We start from the raw sequence: 24,173 nt of genomic DNA, 5'->3' as shown, positions 1-24,173 counted from the left end.
ACAGCGGGTGTAGCGATGGCTTTAGCAGCAGCATGACGTTTCCCAACACTGCACAGCCTGCTGAATGCTTGCAGACCTTACTGGGGGGCTCCCACAGCCCTTGGGGCTTCTGATTTACATTTTGACTCCATGCCCTTTGTTCTCTGAGTCTTTGCAATGGGGTCATTTGCACCTTCACACCAACCTGGACTTGCCATTGCCAGGTCTGTTTTTCATCCCCACAGCTGGCTAATCCCGCGGGGAAAGTGGGGAGCGCAGGGAAGGGCTGTGCAGGCACGGAGCAGGCTGCCCGTGGTGTATGCAGATGCTTGAATCCCCAAAGCTGCAGCAGTTCTGGGGGAAGTAATTCAATTAACACTCGGGGCGTTGGGAACAGGCTGTGCAGGCTGGGAGAGGAGGAATGCTAATGAAGGAGGCCTTGGGAATGCTGCTGGGTTAGAGTGCCGCTCGCCAGGCTGCTCCCAGTACCTGGTTTTCTCTAGCCGACGGGATGGCTCTGGGCAGTGGGGAGGTGAGGTGGGAATTAGGCAGTCTTTCTGCCTCTGGTGCCTGATGCAAGAAGAGGCCATGAAACGGCTGACACTCAATTGGTGGCCCATTTGAAAGGGCCTGTGGCAGAAGAGGTATGTGCTCTCCCCACTGTGGCATGCCAGCTGGCACCCCCGCCAGAGTCCCATGCCTGCAGAAGGCAGGTTGACCCCCTGCCCTGTCCCTGCCTGCGGGCAGGGGCGCTTCCCTTTGGTGCTCGCCTGAGCTTCTCCATCCCTGCCTCCCACCTGCACCGTCTGCCTTTGCTCCAGCAAAAAGCTGCCTTTGGGATGTCCCCGTGCCACAGCACATGCACTAGCTGGGGCTGTGCCTCCAGCGAGCAGCCGGCCGAGCTGGGAGCGGGCCGAGGAGACTGAGCCACAGTGCCTGCAGACCACAGGGCCAGGCTGTCTGGGACTCAACAGCCCCTTTAGCCCTCCCTTTACAAGGAGGGAAACCCGGGCCAGAGCTGCAGGGCGAGGGGGCTGCAGCCGCAAGGCTCTGGCTGGGGAGGAATCCCCTGGCTCAGGAGCAGGACCAGCCATGGCAGCTCCAGCTGCGGCAGGGGACGATGGCAGTGCCTGGTGGCACACAAGAATCACGCACACAGCTTCTCCCTGGGGCGGTGAGCCCGTCCGGGCAGGGGAGGCCATCTGCTCACCCACAGGGAGGGGAGCAGAGCTGGGGGTCCAGAGCCCCTGTGTCCAAACTGGCTCGAGGCAGCGCTGCCTTTGCAGCCTGGGGGGCACCAGCACCCCAAAGACGAACAAAGGGTTGTATGTGGGGTGCCTTTGCAGGGATGTATTTGGGAAGCCTTTGCAGTCTCAAGTACCTTTGCGACAACCAGGTGCAGCCACCCCGAGAACACAGGCACGGGGTCGTGGGAGGAGACCTGCGGCCATGGGTGTCTGTCCCCTTTGCCAGGCTGGGCAGCGGGAAAGGTGGCTGTCACAGGACCAGCGGGAAGGCAGAAGGGTGCTCTGCACCTCCGCTGTGCCACGCTCGCTCCTTAACTCCTGTGGCCTCCGGAAAGCCCCGCAGTGCTCTCCTGCCAGCGGAGTGACCTTGGGGACAGGATGAGCCTGTAAGGATCTGCCTTTTGCTGCCAGGCAGATGAAGCCCCTCGTGCCACAGGGCTGAGGAAGCCCCAAGGGAAAGGGTGCATCACCCCGGGACCACCGGCTCAGGGTCTGCCTGCCTGGGGACCCCCTGAGACATGGCAGGGCAGAGGCGCATGGTGCAGGGGCTGGCATGCTGGCCAAGCTATTTGCCGTGGGTAGCGTTGCCTGGCCGCTCCGGGTGACTCATGTCACGTCAGGGCCAGATTGGCTTCCCAGTGGCATGAAGCCTCCCCCTGACCAGTGGCACTGGGCCAAGCTGTGGCCAGGGCAGGTGGCGGGGGGGAGACAGGTTATAAGGTTATGCTGAAGAAAGAGCAGCTCCCAGCAGGATGCTCCCCTCCCCAGCTGCGTGCCATCCGCCTCCTCAGCCTTAGCTCGGCGCCTGAGGATGCTCCAGCTCCATCCCCCATGCAGAGGTCTGGATGCGGCCCAGGGATGGCAGGGTCTGGCTGCAGGTATGTGCTCCAACAGTGGGGCTGAGCCATAGGCAGGGGGGGGGCAGCGGGGTTAGTACCCTCCACCTGGGCAAGTGTCACCAAGTCGGTGGCACTAACAGCATTGTTGTCCTACCCAGGCTTGCCTTGTGGGCTAAATCTTTAACCAGATCAAGGGTTTAACTTTATCAGTGTCTGGAAAAATGTGGCACCGTTTTCCTGGTGCAAAGTATCTTGATCCCTGCAGAAATCCCAGATGTGGCTCCTTTTCCTGGGCTGCAGCTCCCTGGCGCTTGTGTCTGGCCCTTCAGCACAGGGACCCATGGGACCGTCTGGGGCAGGGAGCACCCCGTGCCCCATGCATGGCCTGGGCTCCCAGCTGGCCCCATCTTCCCTCCAAAATCCCAGTTTGCACAGACCCAGGTGCACCGGCACAGTGCCAGCATCGAGGAGCTGGCACTTTCCCTTGCAGGGTGTACCTGGGCACAGATTGACCTCGCAGTGGGCAGCGTGGGAGGAAAGCCACTGCGGGAGCAGAGACTTTGGTGTCCCCTTGAGGGGAGCCCCACTGCTGGCACCACGGGCTCCCTGCCAGCCCTGCTGGCTCCCCAGCCCTGGAAAGCCTTCCACAACCCCTGCCCAGAGCAGGATGATTGATTATCGTTATTAAGGCTGGAGAACAGTTTCTGTGCACATCCAGGTGGTTCAGGAGCAATTAGTCACCCACTGGCGAGGTGGGGGCCAGGCTGCCCCTCTGTCCCTGCAGAGGTAGGAGCCCTCCGTCACCCAAGCGAGGGCCCAAGGCAGCTCCTGGCACTCCTGGCACAGCCGGAGGGAGCCCTATCTCCTTGAGGGCTGTATCTGATGGGCACGCTCCCTGCCAGCCCTTTCTGGTAAAGGGCAGGGCCTTGACAGCGGTGCAGCGCCAGGGCAGGGCTTGGACCTGAGCTGACTCCTGCACCCCCAGGCCATCTGATGGGGGGAAGGCAGAGGGTCTGCAGCCCCCAGCCCCATTGCAGAGATTTACCCCCACCCAGGGTGATGCAGCACCTTGTGCTTTTACATGGGGTGGGCGCAATGGAGGGGCTGAGGAGGGGAGGGGTGCTCATCCCCAGGATGGCGGGTGCCACCTGGCAGCCCCCAGCACAGTGGTCCTGTGGGGCCACACCAGGCACAGCTCCAGCCAGGGGCTCATCTGGCAGCACCGTGACAGCAGGGACATCGGCAGCAGACGGCTGCCGGGTGGAAAGGGGGGGGCATAATGATGGTCCATCTCAGCAAAGGTAGCAGAGCATGAAAGCAATTTCACACTTTATTAGACAATTCAGGTGCTGGCTGCGCAAGCCTGGAGCGAGCCCTGCTGCTCACACCTCCGCTCCTGTCTCGCAGCCCCAGGGCCACTCTCCGTGGGGCTCAGCCCTCCCTCAGGCCACGCAGCACCATGCTGATCACGGCTGGCAGCATGGCGAGCGGAACCAGCGTGGGCTGCAGGGGACCAGGGTGCCGAGGCTGCGGGCTGCTTCTTGTGGGCCACCCTGCTCCCACACACGGGCAGGCGCCTGGGAACAGTGCAGCCGGCAGGCTGGCTCTGCTCGGAGCCAGCTCAGCCTGGCAGTGGTGGTGAACTCAAGCACAGCTCCGCTGGGGCTGGCTGTGCCCTTCAGCGCAGGGCAGCCACCCTGCTCCTGCTGGGTTCCCCTGCTCCCCTCCTTCCCTGCCCACTGCAGCCCTGCTGCACCCGTACTCCCCTCCTGGCACCCCGCGGTGAGAGGACGGGTCTGGGTTTGGGACCCTGGGCTTGGGGCTTCCCTGGCAGCTGCTTTCCTCTCGCGACTCCCTGCCGCCTGGGTGCCCCAGCAGAGCCAGCGGGCACATCGACACCTGGGCACGCAGCCATCCTCCCTGCAATCCAGGTGTCTCCATCTGGAGATGTGCTTTGCGGCTCCCCACCCTGCCCACAGCCACCGCCGCGTCCCCAGGGACCGGCACGCCCCGCAGAGCAGAGGAGAGCGGAGTCTGACCTGCCACCATCCTGCTCTCCGGCATGTGGCCGGGCTGGCGCCCTGCACTCTGGGGACACGGCTGTGTGCTGTCACACCCCACGGGTGGACACTATCCAAATGCCCGCACGTCCAGGATATGAATCAGCCCGGACGGGAGTGCAGCAGCCGCTCCTGGACAACCCGAGCTGCCCGGCAGGCTGCTCCGGCAGCCAGGCTGTGCTGGTGCCAAACCTCTTGCGGGTCAGCAGGCAGGTTGCAGTCAGCAGCGCCTGCCCGGCTCCACTGCCACCTTGCTGATCAGCCCCGGGCATGGCAAGACCCCGGCCTGGCATGCATTTCCCTCCCCCTTGCATGGCTCTGCTCCCACAGTGCCGAGACACGGCACAGCGGCACCCGGCCGGGGTGATGCCTAACCTTGACCTGACCTCCTGGCGAGGAGCCATCGCTGCCCGGCTGACCCCTCATGTCCCCTGCCACGAGCATGTTCCACCAGGCCAGCCAGAGCATTCCTCCTGGGAGAACCTGTCCTTGCCAGGCTATTTAAAGGCACACTTGTGCCCTTTATTCCCCTTCATGTTTAGGCTGGAAGTGCCCCGTACCCTCCAGTGACTCCAAGGGGGCACTTCCAGGCTCGGGGCAGCAGCAGGTGCAACGAGTTTGGGTGAAATCATGGGAGAAGAGAGGGATGTCGGTGCTCCGTGTCCTGCAGCCAAGTACTAGGCCATGTCCTGAGGACAGACCCCATGGGGAAGGTCCCACGGCCATCGAGGTTGGCAGCAGAACTGGTGGGTACTGCAGAGCCCAGCTCAGCCCTTTGGGTCCAAAGACCGGAGGAGCTGCACGAGCTAATTTCCCTCTTCCTAGCAGGGACACCCACAGCACGCTCCAGCCGCTGCCAGGACCTCAGGGTAGGCAGGGCACCAGTGCCACCGCTGCTGGGCAGGGTGCTGGTGCTGGCTGCCTCAGCACCATTCAGAGGAGCCTCTTGGTGCCTCGGCTGCACCCAGCCTGGAGCACAACCGCATTATCTGGCAGGGGGCAGGCAGCCAGTGCCTGACACAAGCAGCGTGTCCCCGGTGTGCTGCCACCTCCTGCAGAGCACTGGTGTGTGGCTCATGTACATCTCCCGGTGGGATGTGCGTGGGCTCTTTCACCTTGCCCTTCATGCCTGTCAGCCCTAGCAAGTGCTGGTAGTCGGACATTTGATGGGTAGAGCGGGGACCCAGGGGAGGCAGCGGGGGTCTAGGACACCTCGCAACAGCCTGCACCCCCATGCCGGCTGCAGGCAGGGCAAAGAGCTTCTGGCCAGCACTGACACACAGGCAGCTCCGGCGGTGGCTGGAGGGAGGGAAAGGGGAGCTGTTGTTTCAGAGCACATGAAATCCAGAGTCCTGATGAGTGGGACAGAGAAAGCCCAACCAGTTTTATAAGCTGTCTATCAAGTCCTGCCCGCCACAGGTCTCCTTCCAGCAGGCAGATCAGGGCACAGGCAGCAGCAATTTCTCAGCACTCCCTGTCCCGCTGTCACCTTTCACCCTCCAAAGGGTCTTGGGCACCTGCGGGCTACAGAGCAGGACCTGCTCGAGCTGCTGACTCCTGCCGTTGCCTGCACTGGCGCAGGGCTGATTGCATCTGCGCCCCACTGAGCTCGCAGGAAGGCAACTCAGGAGGGAAATCCGATCTGATGTGATTTGATTAGGAACGGAAAAATCTGGAGGAGCCATCAGCAGCGAGCTGGAGGTGTAAGCCCTGCTGCTGCAGGGCTGGGGCTGGGCAGGGGACCCTCAGAAACACAGCCCCTGCGCAGCGGCCCTCATCCCCACAGCCTGCCCGCTTTCCCTTCCTGAGGAGCCCATCGGCCTTTCCCCAGGCTGGGAGCATCCCCAGGCTACGTCCCCATCTCCGGTGCTGCTGTCCCCTCCCAGGTTTCATGTGGGTGAGCATTTGCTTGGGGCCTTCAAAGGCACCTGGGCGGAGGTAGCAAGCCTCCAGCCTCCCCACAGATAAAGTCCCAGGACCCTGCAGGTACAAAAGAGGGTGAGCCCCACAGGCAGCTCTGCCCCAAACCAGGCACCTGGACCCATGTGTGGGGTGCACAGCAAAAGCACAGCAGCATCTGGGGCCTGTCCCCACCTGCCTGGCATGCACCTCATCCCTCCCCACATGGTGCAAGCTTCAGTGAGGACATGCCACCTCTGCCTCCCCTGCCCAGTCCGCAGCCACAGCCGCAGGGCAGCACTGCGGGAACCCACACCCAGTCACCAAAGCGCGTCCTGTGGGGAGCCCGTGGGTGGCCGAGCCTGCTGCCTCCCTGCCAGGCAGGGCGCAGGAGCCAGCATGCCAGCGCTCGCCAGTCAGGCCATTGCACCTTTGATGTGGGAAGCGGCAGGTGCCCAGGGCAGCCGGGACGACGCCAGGCTGCTGCACCGGCGGGTGCCTCCACGCTCCGCTGCTGGCAGTGGGTGAAGGGTGGGCAGCGTGGCACCGTGGACTGAGCTCTCCCACGGAGGGAGCACGGTGCCAGTCCCTGAGGGCTGCAGCCACGAGCTCCCGAATTCCCCATGTCAGCGCTGCTGTGGGCACAGCTCCCTGCCCTGAGCCCCATCAGCATCACGTAACAGCACAGCATCAGAGCAAGCCATGGGGAAACTGAGGCACAGAGCCGCGACGTCTCCATCCCCAGACTGAGCCTTAGGTCAGGGACCAACCCACACAGGTTGATTGTCCCCAAAACCTCTTCCAGGGGGCCTGTGCTGCTAGAGAGCGCGCGTGTGTCAAACCGCTGGAGATTTGTGCGGGTCGGCGAGGGGGACAGGGTGTCCCGAGGGCCCCAGGAGCCGCGCTCTCCACCCCCAGCCCCGAGCAGCACCGGCTGGGAGGGAAGCGGCGCACAGCTCGCCTTCAGCCCCTGCCCCGGCACAGCCGTGCTCACGCCGGTACCGCCAGCCCTGCCGCCTCGGGTTGTCCCCACGCCGGCCAAGGACGCGCACACTCCACCGCAGCAGCGAAACCCCTCCACGGCCTGCCAGCGCCCCCAAACCAGTGCTCCCAGTGCCGCCGCCGAGGCGCGCTGGGCGGCGGGCGGGGCGGCTCTGCCACCTCGCGGCCGCGCTGCCACCGCGCCGGGCTGCCACGGGCGCTGCGCGGCCCCCCCATCAGCACGGGTGGGGCGGAGAGACGGTGTAATACATTATAATGTCAGCCTATCAGTCACACGAAATAGCATCGGTGGTGTACAGAGCGCTCCTCGTCACCAGAGCTCAAAGCGCCTCTCAAATGGGTCAGCGGCATCAGCCCCGCTGCGGGGCGGCGGGGGGGGAAACTGAGGCCGGGAGTGATGCTCGGTGGCCAGGAGGGCTGGGGAGGACACACAGCACTCAGCCCGGCACCCATCCATCGCGGACGGTGCGGCCGGGCGCACGCTGAGGTTGCCGTGCCCTTTAGCAGGACGCGAAGGCTGTGCTGCCGAAGGGACCACAATGGCACATCAGGGTGGGCACCCAGGCAGGTGTGACACCCCGGTGAGGAGCCGTGCCTCTGGGGCTCCTCCGCATCGGCCTCTGCACTCAAACCAGCGACTCCCCTGAGACCCTCTTCCCAAGAGCCCCAGATGCTCCGTGCCAGGCTGAAGACCCCCTCTGCAGCACTGCACTCTTTGCAGCTTGGTCCTGATCTAACTGGGGACAAAGCTGTCTCGTCACCCCTAGGGACACTTTTGTCACTGATATGGATTTCAGCAAATCCCTGGAAAACTGCAGCCACCTGCCCTCACTCCCTCATATGCCTCTCCTTTGTGCAAACACGGATGGGACATGGCACCCTCACGCCTACCCATCAAAACGTGCCTCCTGACTGCCGTCGCTTGCACCCACATCCCCCGGGCCGTATTCTGCCACCTGCTTCCCACCACCTTCCCAGCCTGGGGCCACCACAGCCGCCCCCCTCCAGCATCACCCGTGACGAGCCCTCGGGTGCCAAGCGGACGGCTCTCATCCAATGAAGCCTGTGCCCTTGGGTGCCGGGCTGGCCGGGCTCACACAGGCAAGCTCCAGCCCATGGGCTTCTGCAGAGGGACTGTCACCAGGTAGCTGGAGGGCACATAGCCCCTCCGGCCGTTCACATCCACCAGGCTCCACTCCTTGCTCCCCTTCTTGTCGTGCGGCTCCAGCACCACCACGGGCTGCCCTGCCTGGAGGCTCACCTCCTGCGGACTCCTGGCTGCGAAGGAGAAGCCGGCAACCACCTGTGAAAGGCAGGGGAAGGAGGGAGGAAGCCCTTGCTGGATGCAAGAGTCAAAGGGGGAAAGGACATACCTGGCAGGGCAGGACCTAGAAGGGACATGGAGGTTGTTTCCAAGAGGGCAGCGCAGTACTGCCAGTGATGGAGGGACACTGGGGACCCCAGCGAGCACAGGTCTCTTGCTTGGTCCACCCCTGGTTCCAGCAAGGCAGACACCAACCTCACGGGGTACTCGGCCACGGGCTGTGACACTCCCCTGCTAGGCACATGGCTGCACATATATGACCACGTGTGTGCTGGAAAAGCAGGTCCACCTTCCCACCCACATGCTGCACACGCAGGGACTAGCATGGAGCTGGTGGGGTTGCTAGGAATGGCCCTGGGGGGTGTCCCCCACTCTCACCTGGAAAGCTGGGGTGAAGGTGGCCACCTGGGGCCTGGGAGCTTCAGGTGCTGCATATGAATGTCGCCTTCCCTCTGTGCTGCTCTCCAGGGCTGGCATCTGCATCCCAGGCTGCTGGCTTTGTACTGGACAATAGGGCTGGAGTTTTCCAGCAGGCACAAACCCTCGGGGACCTGGAGGACATGCACACACACAGGTCATGGGGCCCCGCTGCCTGGCACATGTAGGATTGGTTGGAGGAGAGAGGAATGACAACTTGGCTGTTGCCTGGCATGGCACAGCAGCCCTGTTCAAAGCAGTCCGTCACTAGGGGATATCCAGCAGCAAAACCCAACAAAAAGGGGTTTCAAGTGGTTTCTGTGTGCACGGGATTCTCCTTTCCCAGCCATGATGAGCCACGAGTGCTCCCTCATAGCGAAACCTGAACTTTACAGCTAATGGCTATGGGTGCAGCTGGCAAAGCAGAGGTGGGTTTGGGCTGAGCAAACCCTGGAAGGGAGGACTCGGGAGGCAATGGCCCACTGTTTCATCCAAGATGAGGAAGTGGTTCGGGTTTGGTTTCTGACCCTGGTGCCGAGGCGGGGAGAGGCTCCCTGTAGCGCTCACAGTACCTCCAGCATCCACCAGCCATCTGCTCGTGTTCCCCTTAGTGTCCACACTTTGCAGCAGAGCTACAATCTGTCCCCTTTGCAAGGTCAGGTCCAAGTCTTTGCTGCCACTGATGTTGCTTGTCACTTGGTAAAGTTTGTCTGGGCCGTGCTTGCTCACAAGGGAAAGGACCTTCCGTTCCTCAGCAGGGTTCAGAGGCTGGTGGGGAGCAAGAGACACAGGGGCACTTGATGAGACAGGCAGGAGATTGAGGCCCTCCATGTACATGTACTCTCCTTTCTGCAGGATCACATCCCAGTGAGAGGTTAGAGGAGAAACTCCTTCACACTATCTGCTCTACCTCATGGTTTGGAGATGAGTGTCTAGAACCAGAAGAGCTAAGACTGTTTCATCCCTGGTTATTCCCAGCCAGCTGCTGTTGGGGGCTTGGGGGAAATACTGTGGCTGTGGCAACCCCCCCGTGCCACTTTCTGAGCCAGCCTCCACCCCAAGGAGATGTTCTGCACTGCGAAGCCACAGTCCAGCTGGCCTGAGACACCCCCTTCCCAGCTCCTACCTGTGTAACAGGGCTCGGTGTGACAGTCTCAAATGTCTGGCAGAAGGTACGGAGCTGAGCACCAGACTGCTGCAAGGTATCTTCCACCATCTTCCAGAAACTGGGCAGAGGCATGCGGCCATGGGGCATCTGTGAAGACAGACCCTGAGATCAGACAGGGCCCTGGGGAGGGGAAGAATTGTGGGTAGGGTCAAAAGAAAAGGATCAGTTAGAAAAGAGGTGAGAAAGCAAGAGAACAGACCTGGCCACTAAAGATGCATCTTGCACCTAGGATGTGGTTCCCTTTGGCAAGGAGAGCTGCTGCTCTCTGGCTTCGAGCCACCTACCCTGGGCAGGGCACTCACGTGCAGGGCTCTTGGGCTGTACCCAGCCCACCACAACAATCCCCGGGTCCTGCTGTCCTGCCCCAAGCCCAGAGTCCTTTCCACCCAACTAAAAAGGGAGACAGGTGGATGTAGCTCTGGGGTAGATGTCTGCAGCGTAAGCATCCCAGACTGAGCAAGGGGAATCCACCCTCATGACTAGGTACGTACAAGCAGTGCCTGACGGGATACTTCCACGTGGCTGCATCTTGTTCTCATCTTGGTCATGGGTCAGGCCAGGGCCGTGCTTTACCCCAGGGCTCTGGACTGGCCTGACCCACCACGTTTGCAAATGTCAAGCTCAGTGAGTGCCATGCAGTGAGGAGTCCTGGGACATATCTCCCAGGGGATGGAGGGTCTAGGGATGCTCCTTCCTCAGGCCAGGAGCAGTCCTTCTCCTCCTTGCCTTCCCAGCACAGAGCTCTCAGGAGCTCAGAGTTAACACTGATCTCTCAGGTAGCACATCAATAGATTACCAGTGGTGTCCTCAGAGAGAGAGCAGGCCAGTTCCTGGCACTGAAGAAGAGACAATTTGGCTTTCCCCAGCCTAAGGGGAGATCCCTTACAAATGCTAGACAGGGAGCTGTGTGTCTGCAAGGGCAGGCTTGGGCTACAGCAAACCTTCAGTGCCCTGACATCCAAGTGATGTTCCAAGCCTGAAGAAGGCAGGTCTGGCTCAGCATGTGTGCTGGTTTGGGCACACAGGCCAAGGGGTCACTCTCACCTGCTCTAGCTCCTTTTGTGCCTGCTGCAGGACCTGGGCAGCCAAGTCCTGTTGCAGGGCACTGAAGGAGCACAGTATCTCCCCCAGGAGCTGCAGAGCCACCTGGTTGAACTGCGGGAGCTCAGCCACGAGCAGGGCGTTGATGGCGAGGTAGGTGTTCATGGCTGCCTCCTCGTCGTACGTCACGCTGCCCATCTCGCTCTTCCGCTCCTGGATCTCCTCATAGTCCAGCAGCTTGTCCAGGCGCTTCTTGACCAGCTGTTGTGGCCCCACCAGCATGTCTGAGAGGCTGCAGAGGGGCTGGCAGACCAGCCTGTCTAGCCGTCGCTTCTGAGGGGCGAGAGAACCCAAATCTCCATGTGAGCCCCCCAGACAGGCCCAGCTGTCTGCATGGGGCACTGTCTTACACAGGAGAAAAGGCTTGGGGACCTGTTGAAGGGCTTGTGCAGAGTGGGGAGCATCTGAGGCATCCTTCCCTGAAGGCACACAGGACGCCAACCAAAGCAAACCCTTGGTAGAGAGCAGTCATGCATGCCACGATTCAAAACTTGTGCTCCATGCAAATGGTCAGGTAGGACCCTCACGTGCAAGGTCCCATGGGCCAACGGGGGTGCTGCAGTGACTGTCCCATGCAGGTCACAGTGTCCCGCTTTGACGGAGGCCCTCAGTCCAGGGTCTGTGTGGTTATCCCACATAGCTACCCTCCCTCCCCATGCTGGTGCTCCTTGGGGATGCCGGCATCCAGGTGTGGGTTGCCAGGCTGCCCTGCCACACTCTTCACTGCTTGGAAAACCTCCCTGACTGCGTTCACGGTGGCAGTCAGCACCTAAGAGGGAGTCCTGGAGAAGCAAGCAGGGGTAGCGGAAGGAGACAGATGGGGGACTCTTGGGCTCCCAAAGGGAGTACGGATGCCCAGAAGCTGTGGGTAGGTTGGACTGGGGTTTGGCAGCAAATGCCTTGTGTGAGTCAAATAAGCAGTACGCCTGGTTTCCCACCATCCTCTGCTCCGCTGCAGCCCTGCCTGCATGGCTGGCCATGAACATGTCGGGGCCCTGAAGGCACAAATAGTCTTTAATGGCCCAGACCAGCCTCACCTGGGGCCTCCACCCACACCCCTGGCCATTTAAGGGCCTTCCACTGCTGCTTGACTATTGCTGTGGGTGAGCTGATTTCTGTTTCTGTCTCCTGGGTGGACCTTGGACCTCTGCTGTAGGTAGCTCAGCTCCTGGATGGACCCCTCAGATGGACATTGCAGCTTGTCTCCAGTCCTGGATGGACTTTAGAGCTGTGTTGTAGCCATGTCTCTGGCCCTGTCTCCTTTTGTTTCCTGGATGGACCCTGGGGTTGGTTCTTCAATTCATGTGTCTGGGACTGCTGATGGACCCTGTTCCCTGCCCCTTTGTGTTCAGGCCCCAGGAGACTGTGTCTATCGGTGAGGACACTGCCTGCTCTGGGGACCCCTCAGCTCTTGGCTGCCCTGCCCTGGAGCCAGCCTCTGCTGCAACCTGGCAATGTTTGGCTGTGTCCCTGAAGGAGATATACAGGGAAGGAGCACTCACAAACTCTGGGAAAACAGTGCAATGGAGGTATTCTGCAAAGCGTTGGTACTGCTGGGCAGGTCCCTCATTGATCTGCAGCTCACACTTGTGTGGGGTGGGCAACAGGAACGCCTGAAAGGGAAAAAGCCATCAGACCTGATCTGCAGAAGCTGCCCAACACGAGCTAACCCATCTGTAACCAATCCCTGTGTTCCCAAAGACGTGCCAATGTCCCAGTCTGGGTGCTCTGTGCTAGCAGCCCAGTGGGACTGATGCTCTGGGCTACTCTTGCCTGCAAGCCAGGGAGCTCACGCAGGTGTTAACAAACCTCTCCCCTTGAGCAGGAGTCATGCACTGGCTTGCAAAAGCACTCCTACCCCAGCAAGATGGCCAAGGCCGCCCTGTGGCCCCAGGCAGTCTGCCCCAGCTTGATGTTGCCTGGTGCTTTGACACTTGGGCTTGGTGATCCAGTAGCTCTGTGGAATTTCTTGTATTTGTGTACAAAATCTTCCCCCTGCCTCTGTGTGGAGAGTGAGGCTGGTGGGAAAGGAACAGCTAGGGATGGTTTGGGTGGACACCCTCCTCTGCTTTGAGAGGCTTTGCTCTAATGTTAACTCTGTGGGCAGCAGCCTCCTCCCTGCCTGGAGGTAGATTTTGACCCACAACCTCTAGACCCAGGGAAGGGAGCACTGAGCTCCCAGAGCCCCAGCCTGCTGCTGGTGCCAAGGGAAGCCTGGCCTCCAGCTCCTCCTGGGCTTAGCTTTGCTGCCCCTTGGAGCGCTGCTCCTGCAGTCAGTCCTGGAGCAGCAGGAGCAGTTTCTGTTTGATTCTCCTCAACCATGGCTGCCATGGGCCTCTTTTGGAGTGCCCTGATCTCTGTCCTAAATCCTGTCTTTTTGCCTGTGGTCATGTTTACAAGACTCTTTCTTTGTAGTCCTCCTTACCACAGGAGGGACTAGAGACAGAAATATAGAAGGGGAAAGGGATTGACCCTTTGAGCAGAAGGCGGCAGCTCTGAGACCTGTGTGCTTTTCCTCAGCCCTACAGGGGCTCTTACACAAGCAGAAGTGGCTGTGATGATCTTGTATGCACCAAGATTTGCCTCTCCTTGTGGTGGAGGCACTGGTACAGACAGATGCACAGGAGGGAACTGCCAGCCAGCACAGAGGCCAGGCTGTCTCTGCCCTATGAGAACATGTCTTCATCGGCTCCTCAGGATGTCTTTGAGAAGCTTTCGGAGGGAGAGAGACGGGGCATGCATGCAGCCCCACCTTCCCCCCCCAGCCGCTCCTCTGAAGCTGCATCCAAGCCCCAGCATGACTCCTAACCACAGCTTATTCTCTAGGCTGCCCAGCCTATTTGCAGACACTTAATGTCCTGGCTGAAGCCAAGAAGCTGGCTTACAGAGATGCAGCTTACTGAAGAGCAGTGCCGGGCAGGTCCCCAGAAGCCCTTGATGTCCCAAGGAATGGTCACACCCTGTTCCCCTAGCTGATGCTACATCTCACTGTCATACAAATTGCCATCCTCATGTTTTTTCTTCTAATCCTATTTTACCTACTCTTTGGGCTACAGGGAGTGTTTCTGTTCCCTTTTCCTCCTTCCCAATCCTATATGGGGAGCCCTTGTCAATATTTTCACGACAAGGTGTCTCCAGCCCTTGAATTGCTGCTTTCTGAACCCTCTGCCATTTCCTGAGACTTTCCTGATTATATAGTGTCTGGGGATTTCAAGTTTGGCCATTGCTCATACTTTCATTTCCCTCAGACGCCCCAAGGGATTTCCATGAGAAAATCACAGCAGCTACTCAGCCAGGTCATCTCAGAAGGGAAGTTCGTTGTTTCCCTGACTTGGGGACACTTCTGCCATATACCTGTTATGCAAGAATTCCCAGGCTGAACAACACTTAGCCTTCTCAGCTATTTAATGCCTTGAAATAATGATCAGTTTAAGGACCAATTATTCTCAAATGACAACCAGCTCAGACTGGATCAACGAAGCCTTGACTTTGTTTTAAGCTCTATTGGACCTGAGCGATCCTTAGACACTGGGCAAGGCCGCAGCACAACGTATTTAGCTGAGAGATGCAAGTCACTGAACATCCCCAGCTGACACTGGTTTCCATAGGGCTTGAAAGTATTTTGCAACCCCAAGAAACAGGTCCTGAGGCCTGGATGGGGCCCACCCCCTGCAAGTTATCAGGGTTTTACCTCTAAATGTCCGAGGTAGGATGCCACATTCTCCTTCAGTACAGCCACGCTGGACACCACGCACTGGAACTTCTCCTCCAGGTCGTCATACTCCCTGTCCTCCATCTGCAAGGCAAGGGGCAACTTATCCCCAGCACGGGCAATGCCTCGGGCAGGGCTGATGCTCCTCACTGCGTGCTAACGTACAAAGCAGCCAGGCAACTGCCTGAAGCTCACAGTGCTGGGGACAGGCAGGGGAGACCCTGAGAGGCTCCAGGAATCTGAAAAGGGCCAAGACCTAGGGTGCTTGGGATGCATGCAGACGCACGGCTTTTGGTGTGGTTGCGGTGCTGGGGAACACCAGGGTGTCTTTCCTTTTGCTGGGGTGCCTGAGGATCCTGTGGGTCCTTTGGGGGCCAAAGCACTTCCCTGCAGCGCTCTGATGCAGGGAGCAAGGTGTGTACCTGCGTCTCTCCTACCCTGCTGGTCCTTGGGATTGGGGACCAGGAGCCACCCTTAGGCTGCTCGAAAATGAGACTGTGGCTCATGTGACAGCATGGGCCACTGGGTGTCAGCATTGGCCACCTCGGCTCCGCTCGGGAAGGCCCAGAAATGACCCAGGGAGAGGCAGTGGGTCCACAGGCGGTGGGGTGAGGGCCGCCCACCTTGGCCACGATGCCGGCCTCATGCATGAAGAGCCGGCTCAGCCGTGTGGTCTTCTTGGCGATGGAGTGCGTGTTGAGGCGTGCGAAGCGGTCCCGCAGCGTCAGGTGCTCGGCCTTGTTGTATTTGGTTGCTGCCTCAGGTGGGGGCACACGAGGTGGGAGGAAAAAAGATCAGAAGAGGAAACTTCAGGGCAGCATCCTCAGCAGCCTGAGCAGGCAATGTGGTTGAGCAGCACTGAGGCCCGGAGCTGACAAGTCGTGATTAACAGGATAAGCACAACCCACATCAAAGAAGGGCAGCCTGGGGGAAAGTACTACGAAAACCAAAAAGAAGAGCAAGCTCCTGTTTGTGGGGAGCCTGATTTCTCCTATCCCAAGGGCAGGACTGTTCCTCTCGTTCCCCAGCTCCAGGAATGCAGGCAGACCGGTTTTGTGCTCAGCCCCCCCATGCCACCCTTCTCCTGCAGCCTTCAGGTCTTGCCCAGAGTGGCATTTGTAGGACCAGAGCGGTGCCAGGAGCTGCCCGCACGACTCTGCGGCTCCACCGGGCAGGATGGGTGCAGGGCAGGAAAGCTTTGAACTGACTTAAGTAGGAATTAGCACAACACCAAGGGAAGACAACTGGGGTTGGGCTGGGGCTTCCCAGACGCCGTGCCCCCTGCCCGCTCACCTACTTCTCTGCGCCGTTTGTACTCGTTGATGTTGGCGTTGACCTGGGTCATGGCACGGACGGCTGCCTGCAGGGCCGGGTAGGCGCTGGCACTGGTGGGGGTGTTCTCCAGGATCTTCCCCAGCAGCAGCGGGTATTTGGTGACCCTCTGCACAGGCATGACCAGGAAGAAGCTGAGGTCTGATGCACCCGTGTGAGGCCTGATGGAGAGGGGAATTGCTTGAGGTCGGCATGGAGATCTGCCTTCCTGCCTTGCTGCTCCTCCCAGCTTCTCTGCAAACATTTTGGAGAGAAAGCAGCGCCTGTCCAGCTGCAGGGGAGATTTGCTGCCTTGGACCTGCAGGCAAGCTGTGCCCAGCAGCTGGGGGCAGTTCTGGCTGTGAATCCCTGCTCCCCGCCAGCTGCGGGGCCACCCCCCCCAGGAGCGCTGGCAGGGGGACGCTGTCCCCACCAGCCCTGAAGGCAGTGCCAGCCCCGAGCGGGCACCCTGCCTCCCTGAACAGTGCTGTGCTTGTCTAGCTAGGAGGCACGGGATCGGCGCTTGCTCTGGGACAATGGGGAGGGAGGGTGTGGGCAAAGTGCAGGCAGGCTGCAGGCAGGACTCCCCTTCTACCCGCGCACAAGGCATCGCTCATTTGGGAGTCACATAGCCTGTGTCCTGAAACAGAGAGCAGCAAATCCCAGCAGCTCCTCCACTGCCACTCATGCTTGTCCTGGCTCCAACAGTGTTTGTGACCCCCTCGATAGTTCAGGAGGGGTTTGGCAGGTCTCCCAGGGCCAGCCCATCTCTGTAGTCAAGCTGGGGATCATGTGCTCTCTGTGGGCACAGCCTCTCAGGCTGTGGAGCAGGCAGGAGCTGCGGGTGCCACCCCATCCCTTGTTTTGGGGTCCACCATAAAAGACCACCAACCTGTAGTGCTCTTGGGGCAAGTGGCCCCAAGGATGCAGGACAGTCTGCCAGGGACTACACCAGGCAATGCCACAAAGCTGATGGCTGTGATATTACACTCAGCCTGGTGGCACATACCTGTGCAGGCAGATTGTCCAGAGAGGAGAAGGGCCAGGACAGTAGGTAAAACAGGGAGAGGAAGGTGGTTGCCTCAGCAGCAGGTACCTACACTGTTGCATTCAGGGTCTCCAAGATCTCCTCCTGCAGCCTGGGGTCCTTGCGGTAGCTCTCCACCAGCAGGAGGGCATGCTCATAGCTGGCACAGTAGATCTTGTAGACGGTTTCCATCTCCTCCTTGAACTCCTGGAACAGGGCGCCTGGAGAAGGAGAGTGAGGCTGGAAAGGATGGTCCTTTCCTGTTGCCTCAGAGAAAGGCGGAGGTTTCTCCCCAGCCTGCCTGAAGGGTGAAGCCAGCAGAGCAGTGCCAGCCAAACGTGCTGGGGCAGTGCCCTGCACCCCAGGCACCTCTGCTAAGCTGGGCCTAATGCTGCCCCCCACCTCACTTTTTGCAGACTGGGCAGGTCTGCCTTGCTCCTGTGGGGTGAGCGTGGGTGGCTGCCCGTGGATGGTGGTGCGCAGGCAGCAGCGCTTCCCAGAGCCGAGGGAGGTGCAGGAGGTGTCAGGGTGGGTGGGCTGGGGGCTGCACCCAGGCACAGTGCTGGGCAGCGGCACTGCCAGCACCAGCAAAGGCAGGGGTGGGCGCGGGTCAGCTCTCGGTGCTGCACCACTTACTGATGCAGAGCAGCTGCTCGTGCTCCTGAGCGGCCGTGGCCTCGAGACCCTTCAGAAACCGTCTGGAGACATGGAGGATGTCATCCGTGTTAGAGAAAAGTCCTTCCAGGTCAAGATCAGGCAGCTGAAGGGAACAAAGATGCCCCAGGGTAAGCCGAATACAACAGACAGAGGTGGATCGCGTGTTCTGGAGGCACTCACGTCCTCCTGAGCACTCGTGTCCTTCCAGCTGCCCCACGCGACACCTGAGAAGCTGGAGTGGTGCTCTGTTTCAGGAGGCACTGCAGATGCTGAGACCTGGCTGTGCTCCCGAGCTGGGCAATGAGGCCTTTTCATGTTACAGATGCAGGGTTAAAGCCGTAGGACAGCTGGGTCAGACCCAATGTCCATCCAATTCAAGACCCTGGCTGATCAGGGGTGCCCAGGAAGGTGGAAGGTGAGCACGTGTGACCTCCCTGGAATGATCTGGGCATCTCACAGCTCTTGACAGATTCACCCCACAGCCCCCAGCCCCTGGGTGGGGAGACGTACCCCATCTCACCTGCTTCTTCTGGAGGTGTGCCCGGATGTCCGACACGCAGAGCTGGATGTTGTGGACATAGCTGGCCTCGGTGGTGATGAGCTCCTCCACGGCCAGCTGCTGGCTCAGCTCCATCCTGTTGCAGGGCTTCACCTCCTCGTAGGTGGCCTCTTCAGTTTCAGCTGCGTCCTCGGCATCGGGGTCTGCCCCACGGGCGCTCGCCATCTTGGCGGCGCAGTCTGCAGGGGGTGGCAGGGGGTTAGGGACAGGCTGTGGCAAGGGCAGCCCCGGGACTGGTGCTCCAGTGCCTAACCCAGCTCAGTGCCCGTGCTCCCTCCCCTGTGCTGTGGACACCCCACAGCACATCCCCGGGGATACTCAAGCCACCTGCATTTACAAGCAAGGTGTGGATGACGCTCCAAAACCATAAAACCATAAAGCACTGCAAGCCAGGAGCAGGCTGGCTGTGGAGGGCAGGCACCCACATGTGGCAGGCGAGGACTTGCCACACACGTGCCCAAACTCCAACGACCACGTGCAGGGCCAGGGTGCAGGCAAGGGCAGCCCCAGCTGCAGGCAGGGGCCTGGCAGCACTCACCCAGCACTGGGACTGCGCAGGGGCTGGTCCCCGAGGGCAGAGCGGGGTTTGCCACCTCTGCCCCTGCTCCTCGCTGCTGAGGCTAGCTGTTCCCTCCCTGCCTTGGCTGTTGGTGCCTGGCACATTGCCTTGTGTTCAAGAGTCCTATTCAAAGTACAAAGAGTGTTTTCGCAGTGCTTGAACAAAAGATGTTTCTGTGACACGGAGAACTGGCTTAGAAGTGACGGGGATGGGGGGAGAAGTGGGCGAAGCTGCGGGCGCCTCTGCCAGAGACGCTGGCAGCCCCCATTGCACAATGCCCGTGCCCTGCCCAGCACAGCCCGCTCCCCTCTCCTCTCTGCCTGTGGAGAGCTTGAAAAATCGGAGCTGATTCATGCCATTTCCTTCTCAGAGAACATCCTCTGCTCTGATAACGAGGAGGATGGAGCAGCTCCCAAAGCATCACAGATAGTGCTCAGTCCCAGGCAGGAGGCCTTGAGAGAGAGAGACACGGCACAGCCCACACCAGCCCAGCGCACAGCTCAGCTGGACCCAGACCCCAGCTGGGAGCAGGGAGGGATGCTGCCAGGCCACCTGCCTGTGGAGGCTGCAGAGGAGGTGAAGAGCGAAGGCAGGGTAGAGATGGCTTGGCAGGATAAAAGCGAGACGGCACAAGCAGTGGCACAGAGAGGGAGGCTCTGCCTCTGCCCTCCATTGCCTGCCCAGCCAGTGCCAACATCCACACCCAACCATTAGCCAGACTGCGACATGCCAGGTGCTCGCTTCGCAGGCTGCAGCCCCAGGTGCCTGCAGCGGGAGCAGGGAGAGGGGCTGGCAGGACAGCCCGAGCCTCTTCTGGGGAAGGGTCCAGTTAACAAGCGGGTGATGCAGTTGTGAGCACCGGGCAGGGTGAATGTCCTCTCCTGGCACATGCCCACTGCTGCGCTGGAGAAGAGCTGGGCTTGGCACAGCAAGCAAACGCCGTGTGAGAAGGTATGAGACCTCTGCCTGCCTTACAGGGGCACGTGACCCTGTCAGCTGTCATCCCTGCCCTCTGCGGATTTGGCTGCTGCCCACGCCTGTGGCATGGCACTGTCTGCTATGGGACATGGGGAGTAGGAGACACTTTCCTGCTTCCCTTTGGGTGCTTCCGAGAAGGATGCCCATCAAGGACTGTTGGACAAGCCCAGCATCCTCTGCCTGGGGGTGACAGCAAAATCCTTGCTCAGAGGAAGGGCTGCAGTGGAGGCAGGCGGAAAGCCGTGATCTGAGACCCCCCCTGAGCCCTGGAGAGATCCCCTGCAGCTTGGGGGCATGCGGGCAGTGGGGTGTCACTGCTCCCTGCGCCAGCATCCCCCAGAGCACACAGCTGCTTTGGGGGGTTGCCCTCCAGCTGGGGAAACCTCTTCCCCCCCCCCCCCGCCCAAAACACCAGAGGAACGAGGGAATTGTGCAAAACTAAAAGGAATCATTTCTGGGCGGCATTGGACCAGGCGGAGAGAGCAGGAGCAGGTTTCATTCCCCCAGCTCTCCTCCCAGGCAGCTGCCTGCCATCGACATGTCACTGCCGCCTCGGTGGCTCCCAGCGTCCCTGTCTGTAACGCGGGGCGCGGGCAGCGTCCCCAGCCAGCACCGAGACCCGCACGCAGGGGATGCCGCGGCAAGCCGGGGCGGGGGGGGGCTGCCGGCTCCGGGCCCACAGCTCCCACCCTGCGCCCCGAGGGACAGGCTCCGGCACGGCCGTGCCACCCCCCCCCCCCGGCTCCCCACGCTGCTCGGGCCCCGGCGTCGCCTCCGCGCCCCGAAACCCCGCCGCCCCGGCCCCGGCTCTTACCTGCGGCGGAGGCAGGGGCCGGCGCCGGGGAGCCGTGCCCGGCTGCGGCCGCTCTCCCGCTGCCTGCGGCAAGTTAATGATAAACCCGCTGGCGCCGCAGCCGGGGCGGCACGGCCGAGCGTGGGCAGGACGGGCCGAGCCCACGGCACGGAGCCGAGCCCACGGTACCGGGTGACGGCACCCGGGCTCCTTGCCGCCGCTGAGCTCGGCCCCCGCCGCCCCCACCGGGCGCGGGCAGGCCGGCAGCGCCGGTCAGATGAGCGGCGACGCGCTCCCTGCGCAAGCCCGGCGGCAGCGGCGGGGGGGGGGGCTGGCAGCCGGCCAGCCGGGCTGGCAGCGGGGGCTCACCGCCTCCGCCGGCAGCCGGACCCGGCCGGGGGGACGACGACGGGGAGCTCGGGAAAGCGAGCCGGGGCAGTCGCTGCGGGGGCGGGGGGGGGGGGGGGGCTCTCAGCTGCAAAAGCAGGTGGTCCCCCGAGCGCCGTACCTGGGTCTGTGTTAGCCCCTGGCATCGCAGCGCCAGCCCCCGCCCCCCCCCCCCCTTTTCCCCCTTGTCCATCCTCAAACCGTGGGGCAGCGCGGCCCCCGGCGGCCTGGTGGCCTGCGGCCGGGCAGCAGCTCTGGCTGGAGGGCAGGGCACGCACCGGCTCGCTCCTGCCCTAAATAAACAGGGACAAGTCCGCTGTGTCTTTTTTATGGCCTTGCTGTGGTTCCGGTGTGTGGCCGCCTCAGCACGAGCCCGGGGAGGCCGGTGGTGCGCCGGTGCTCCCACAGCCCATCCATGAATGCACAGGTTTCCCCCGCGTTATCCCGCAGGCAGGCGCGTCCCGGCCACAGGCCCCTCTGCTCTGCCATCGCTTCCCAGCTGCTCAGCCGCAGAAGGGGGTTCGGAGCAACAGAAGCAAAAATATGTAACTGAGGAAGCAGTTGCACAGATTGGGCCATTGGGAGCTAGTTAGTTGCTCTTTGGTGTGAAGTTGTTTTCTTGCTCATGAGGTGTTTGCATCCTTAAAAACAAGCTATTGAGAGGAGAGAGGCTGATCTGCAGCCAGCTCCCGCAGCTGGGAGCTCGGCCTCGGCCTGGCCACAGGGAGGGGACAGTGGCACCTGTGTTTTTTCAGGTTGACCCACAGTGTCCAAAAAGTGTCACAGCAAAAAGGACTCAGTCTTTCAGTGACTCACGCAGGTCACAGGCAATGTCTGTGTCTAGAGCCAAACCACCCCACAGGTCAGGACGAGCTCTCCGGCGCAGCCCTTCCTCTGGGTCCATTTCTGAGGGTGCAAGCCAGCCCCCCCTAGCTGAGGTGTGGGGGCTGATGTGGGCTGGACAGAGCAGCATGGGGGCCCACACACATCTGCCCCACTGGCTCCCACCCAGTGCTGCTGGTGCCAGGAAGGCCCGCCTGCCCTGCTGCCTTCCCTGCCTGCATCCCATCCTGCCTGCGGAGAGCCTGGGTGCAGCTCATGGGGCTGTGCCGGGGTCCCCGAGTCAAGAACATGAAACCAGCCTCCCTTGTCCCTGCGCTGGAGGGATGCTGCAGCACACAGGAGCGGTTGCAGATGGATAAGCTGGGCAGCAACATGGCAGGAAGAGCCAATGATGGGAAGAGGCAGAAGCATTAACAGCCAGGCAGGTCTTTGGGGGAGAAGCCAACGCACAGTGATGACCCCTGGCTGGGTGGGTGGCTGGGGTAAAGCCACCCCACAAGAATGGTTCCCAGGCTGGCCCATGCTGTATGGGCTTAGGGAGAGACATGTGGCCACGGGAGAGATCCGCACATGGCTGGGTAGCAAGAGCTTTACCTGGCTGTGGCCTTGGGGACACAGATGTTGTCCTTCCTCCCTTGCAGGTGGCAGCAGGGATTCAGTCCTCACCCAGGCGCTTTCTGAAACAGCAAAACACCTGGCCGGGCGGCCTTCAGGCTGGCATCGCAGCAATGTCAGGAGTTCCCCAGCTCCATCCTTGAGCAGGCGCTCTTACTGCTGCGTCCAGCAAAGCCATCACCCCTCGAGGCACGTCACTGCCACTTTGCTCCCAACAGCATCTTGCGGCTGATCACGCCAGGGTAGGAACCACGCTCCTGTGGCTGACGAGGGAGTCCTGCAGGGCAGCGCTCCCGCCTCGGACAGTGTCCTCGCCTCACTGGGGACAGCACAGCAGGGCAGCATCCCTGGCCACCCACTCCGCCCCGGCCGGCTCACACCATGGGCGTTGCCTCAGGCATATTTCCCATTCCAGTCCGGTTTTTCAGACACTGGGTAACCTGGCTCTGGCGAGTTCTTTGCAGGATGGCCTCGCTGCCGAGCCCTGCGGGAGTGGCTGACGCCTTCTTCCCCCCGGTGCAAGCCGTTTCCTTCCTGCCGTGCCACTGGCCCCACACTCCTCCCGTCCAGCCCCGGGGCTGGGGCTGCTGCGGCTCCGCTTGGCTCACTCGAGTGGCTCGGGGACCGGGAGCAGTGTCACAGTGCTGTCACCACTCCACGGCTTCCCAGGGAGTTGTGAGAGTAGGCTGGCTGCCCTGGCCCTGGCTCTCCTTACAAGGGAAAAGCAAATAGGCGCTGGCTGGTCGAGCACAATTGTTTGTGTCCCAGGGCGAGGTGTTGTGCTCAGGTTAAGCTAAGCTAAAGGGTCCCAGCGAGGTGGGCTGTCCCCTGGCAGTCTTGGCATCGGCACCCTTGTGGGCAGCCAGCACTCCCACCCTGCCAACACGAAACCTGGCAGGGGGTGGCAGGGCGTGGGACCGTGCGTGGGACTGCCTTCTCCCGCAACAGAGCCAGGTTTGTGTAAACTCATTGCAAAACTGTTTTTACAGGATGCTTCTTGTGGGGCAAGAGTGAGCCACCTTCATGGCACCACCTGGCCCTCTTCATACCCACTGCCACAGCAGGAGTGCTCTGCCGGCTCTTTTCTGGCAGTATTTAAGAAAAAAAACAACCCCAAGCTGCTGGTGGGACAAGGTCCCCCTGTGACACTCCTTGTGTGACAACCACACGCCCAGTCCAGAGGCTGGAGAAACACCTGCTTGATGGTGCTGGGCTCTGGCTCCAAATAGGCATCACGGTAAAAGCATCAGAAAGAGGGAGGTAGGTTTGCAGGGCAGGAAGCTGCCGGCCGCCTGAGCCAAGCTCAGGCAGGAAGATGCAGCTGCCTAGTGCGTACGCAGCCATCTGGGGAGAAGGTACCATCTCAGCCAAGGTGGTTATTGCCCCCCTACATCTTACCCTGAGCTTCTACTGCCTCCTGGAAAGCCATTTGCTGTCGACAAGGATTTTCCCAACTACTTAAAACCTGAAAGCTCAGACTATTTGGATGAAAGCTAAAGCCATCAGGGGGCTCTCTGGGAACAAATCAGATAAGCTTTGAGTCAGACAGAGCTTGCTCGGAAAATAAACACAACTTCCAACCATGCAAAGCACGACAGTTCAGGCTATGCCTAATAACAGCAGGCGGGGGTTCCTCTCCAAGCAGCAGGTTTGCACAGGAAAGCTACATTTCCTCTATTTAATCTTTTCCATTATT

At 60.9% G+C, this 24,173-nt stretch overlaps 1 protein-coding gene across 2 annotated transcripts; it reads right to left on the bottom strand.

Moving 5' to 3' along the window:
- Positions 1-7,262: 7,262 nt before the first annotated feature.
- On the bottom strand, positions 7,263-22,728 carry ARHGEF37 (Rho guanine nucleotide exchange factor 37). 2 transcript variants are annotated; one of them, XM_052771973.1, is made up of 13 exons: positions 22,457-22,728; positions 18,264-18,481; positions 17,723-17,846; positions 17,160-17,307; positions 16,042-16,241; positions 15,372-15,502; positions 14,728-14,832; positions 12,539-12,649; positions 10,980-11,309; positions 9,894-10,022; positions 9,340-9,535; positions 8,729-8,901; positions 7,263-8,329 (listed from the first exon to the last, which is right to left on the bottom strand). In XM_052771973.1, the coding sequence occupies exons 2-13, from the start codon at positions 18,465-18,467 to the stop codon at positions 8,120-8,122; spliced, it is 2,061 nt and encodes a 686-aa protein (XP_052627933.1). In that variant the 5' UTR covers positions 18,468-18,481; positions 22,457-22,728; the 3' UTR covers positions 7,263-8,119. The 2 variants fall into 2 exon arrangements, with proteins under 2 accessions (XP_052627933.1, XP_052627932.1); XM_052771972.1 differs by lacking the exon at positions 22,457-22,728 and adding an exon at positions 20,654-20,893.
- Between the last annotated feature and the right edge of the window lie 1,445 nt (positions 22,729-24,173).

Source organism: Harpia harpyja, chromosome 20, assembly GCF_026419915.1.
Source record: "Harpia harpyja isolate bHarHar1 chromosome 20, bHarHar1 primary haplotype, whole genome shotgun sequence".
Lineage (NCBI taxonomy): Eukaryota > Metazoa > Chordata > Aves > Accipitriformes > Accipitridae > Harpia > Harpia harpyja.
The sequence above is the reverse complement of the archived record's forward strand: the minus strand, read 5'-3'. Positions and strand labels throughout refer to the sequence as shown.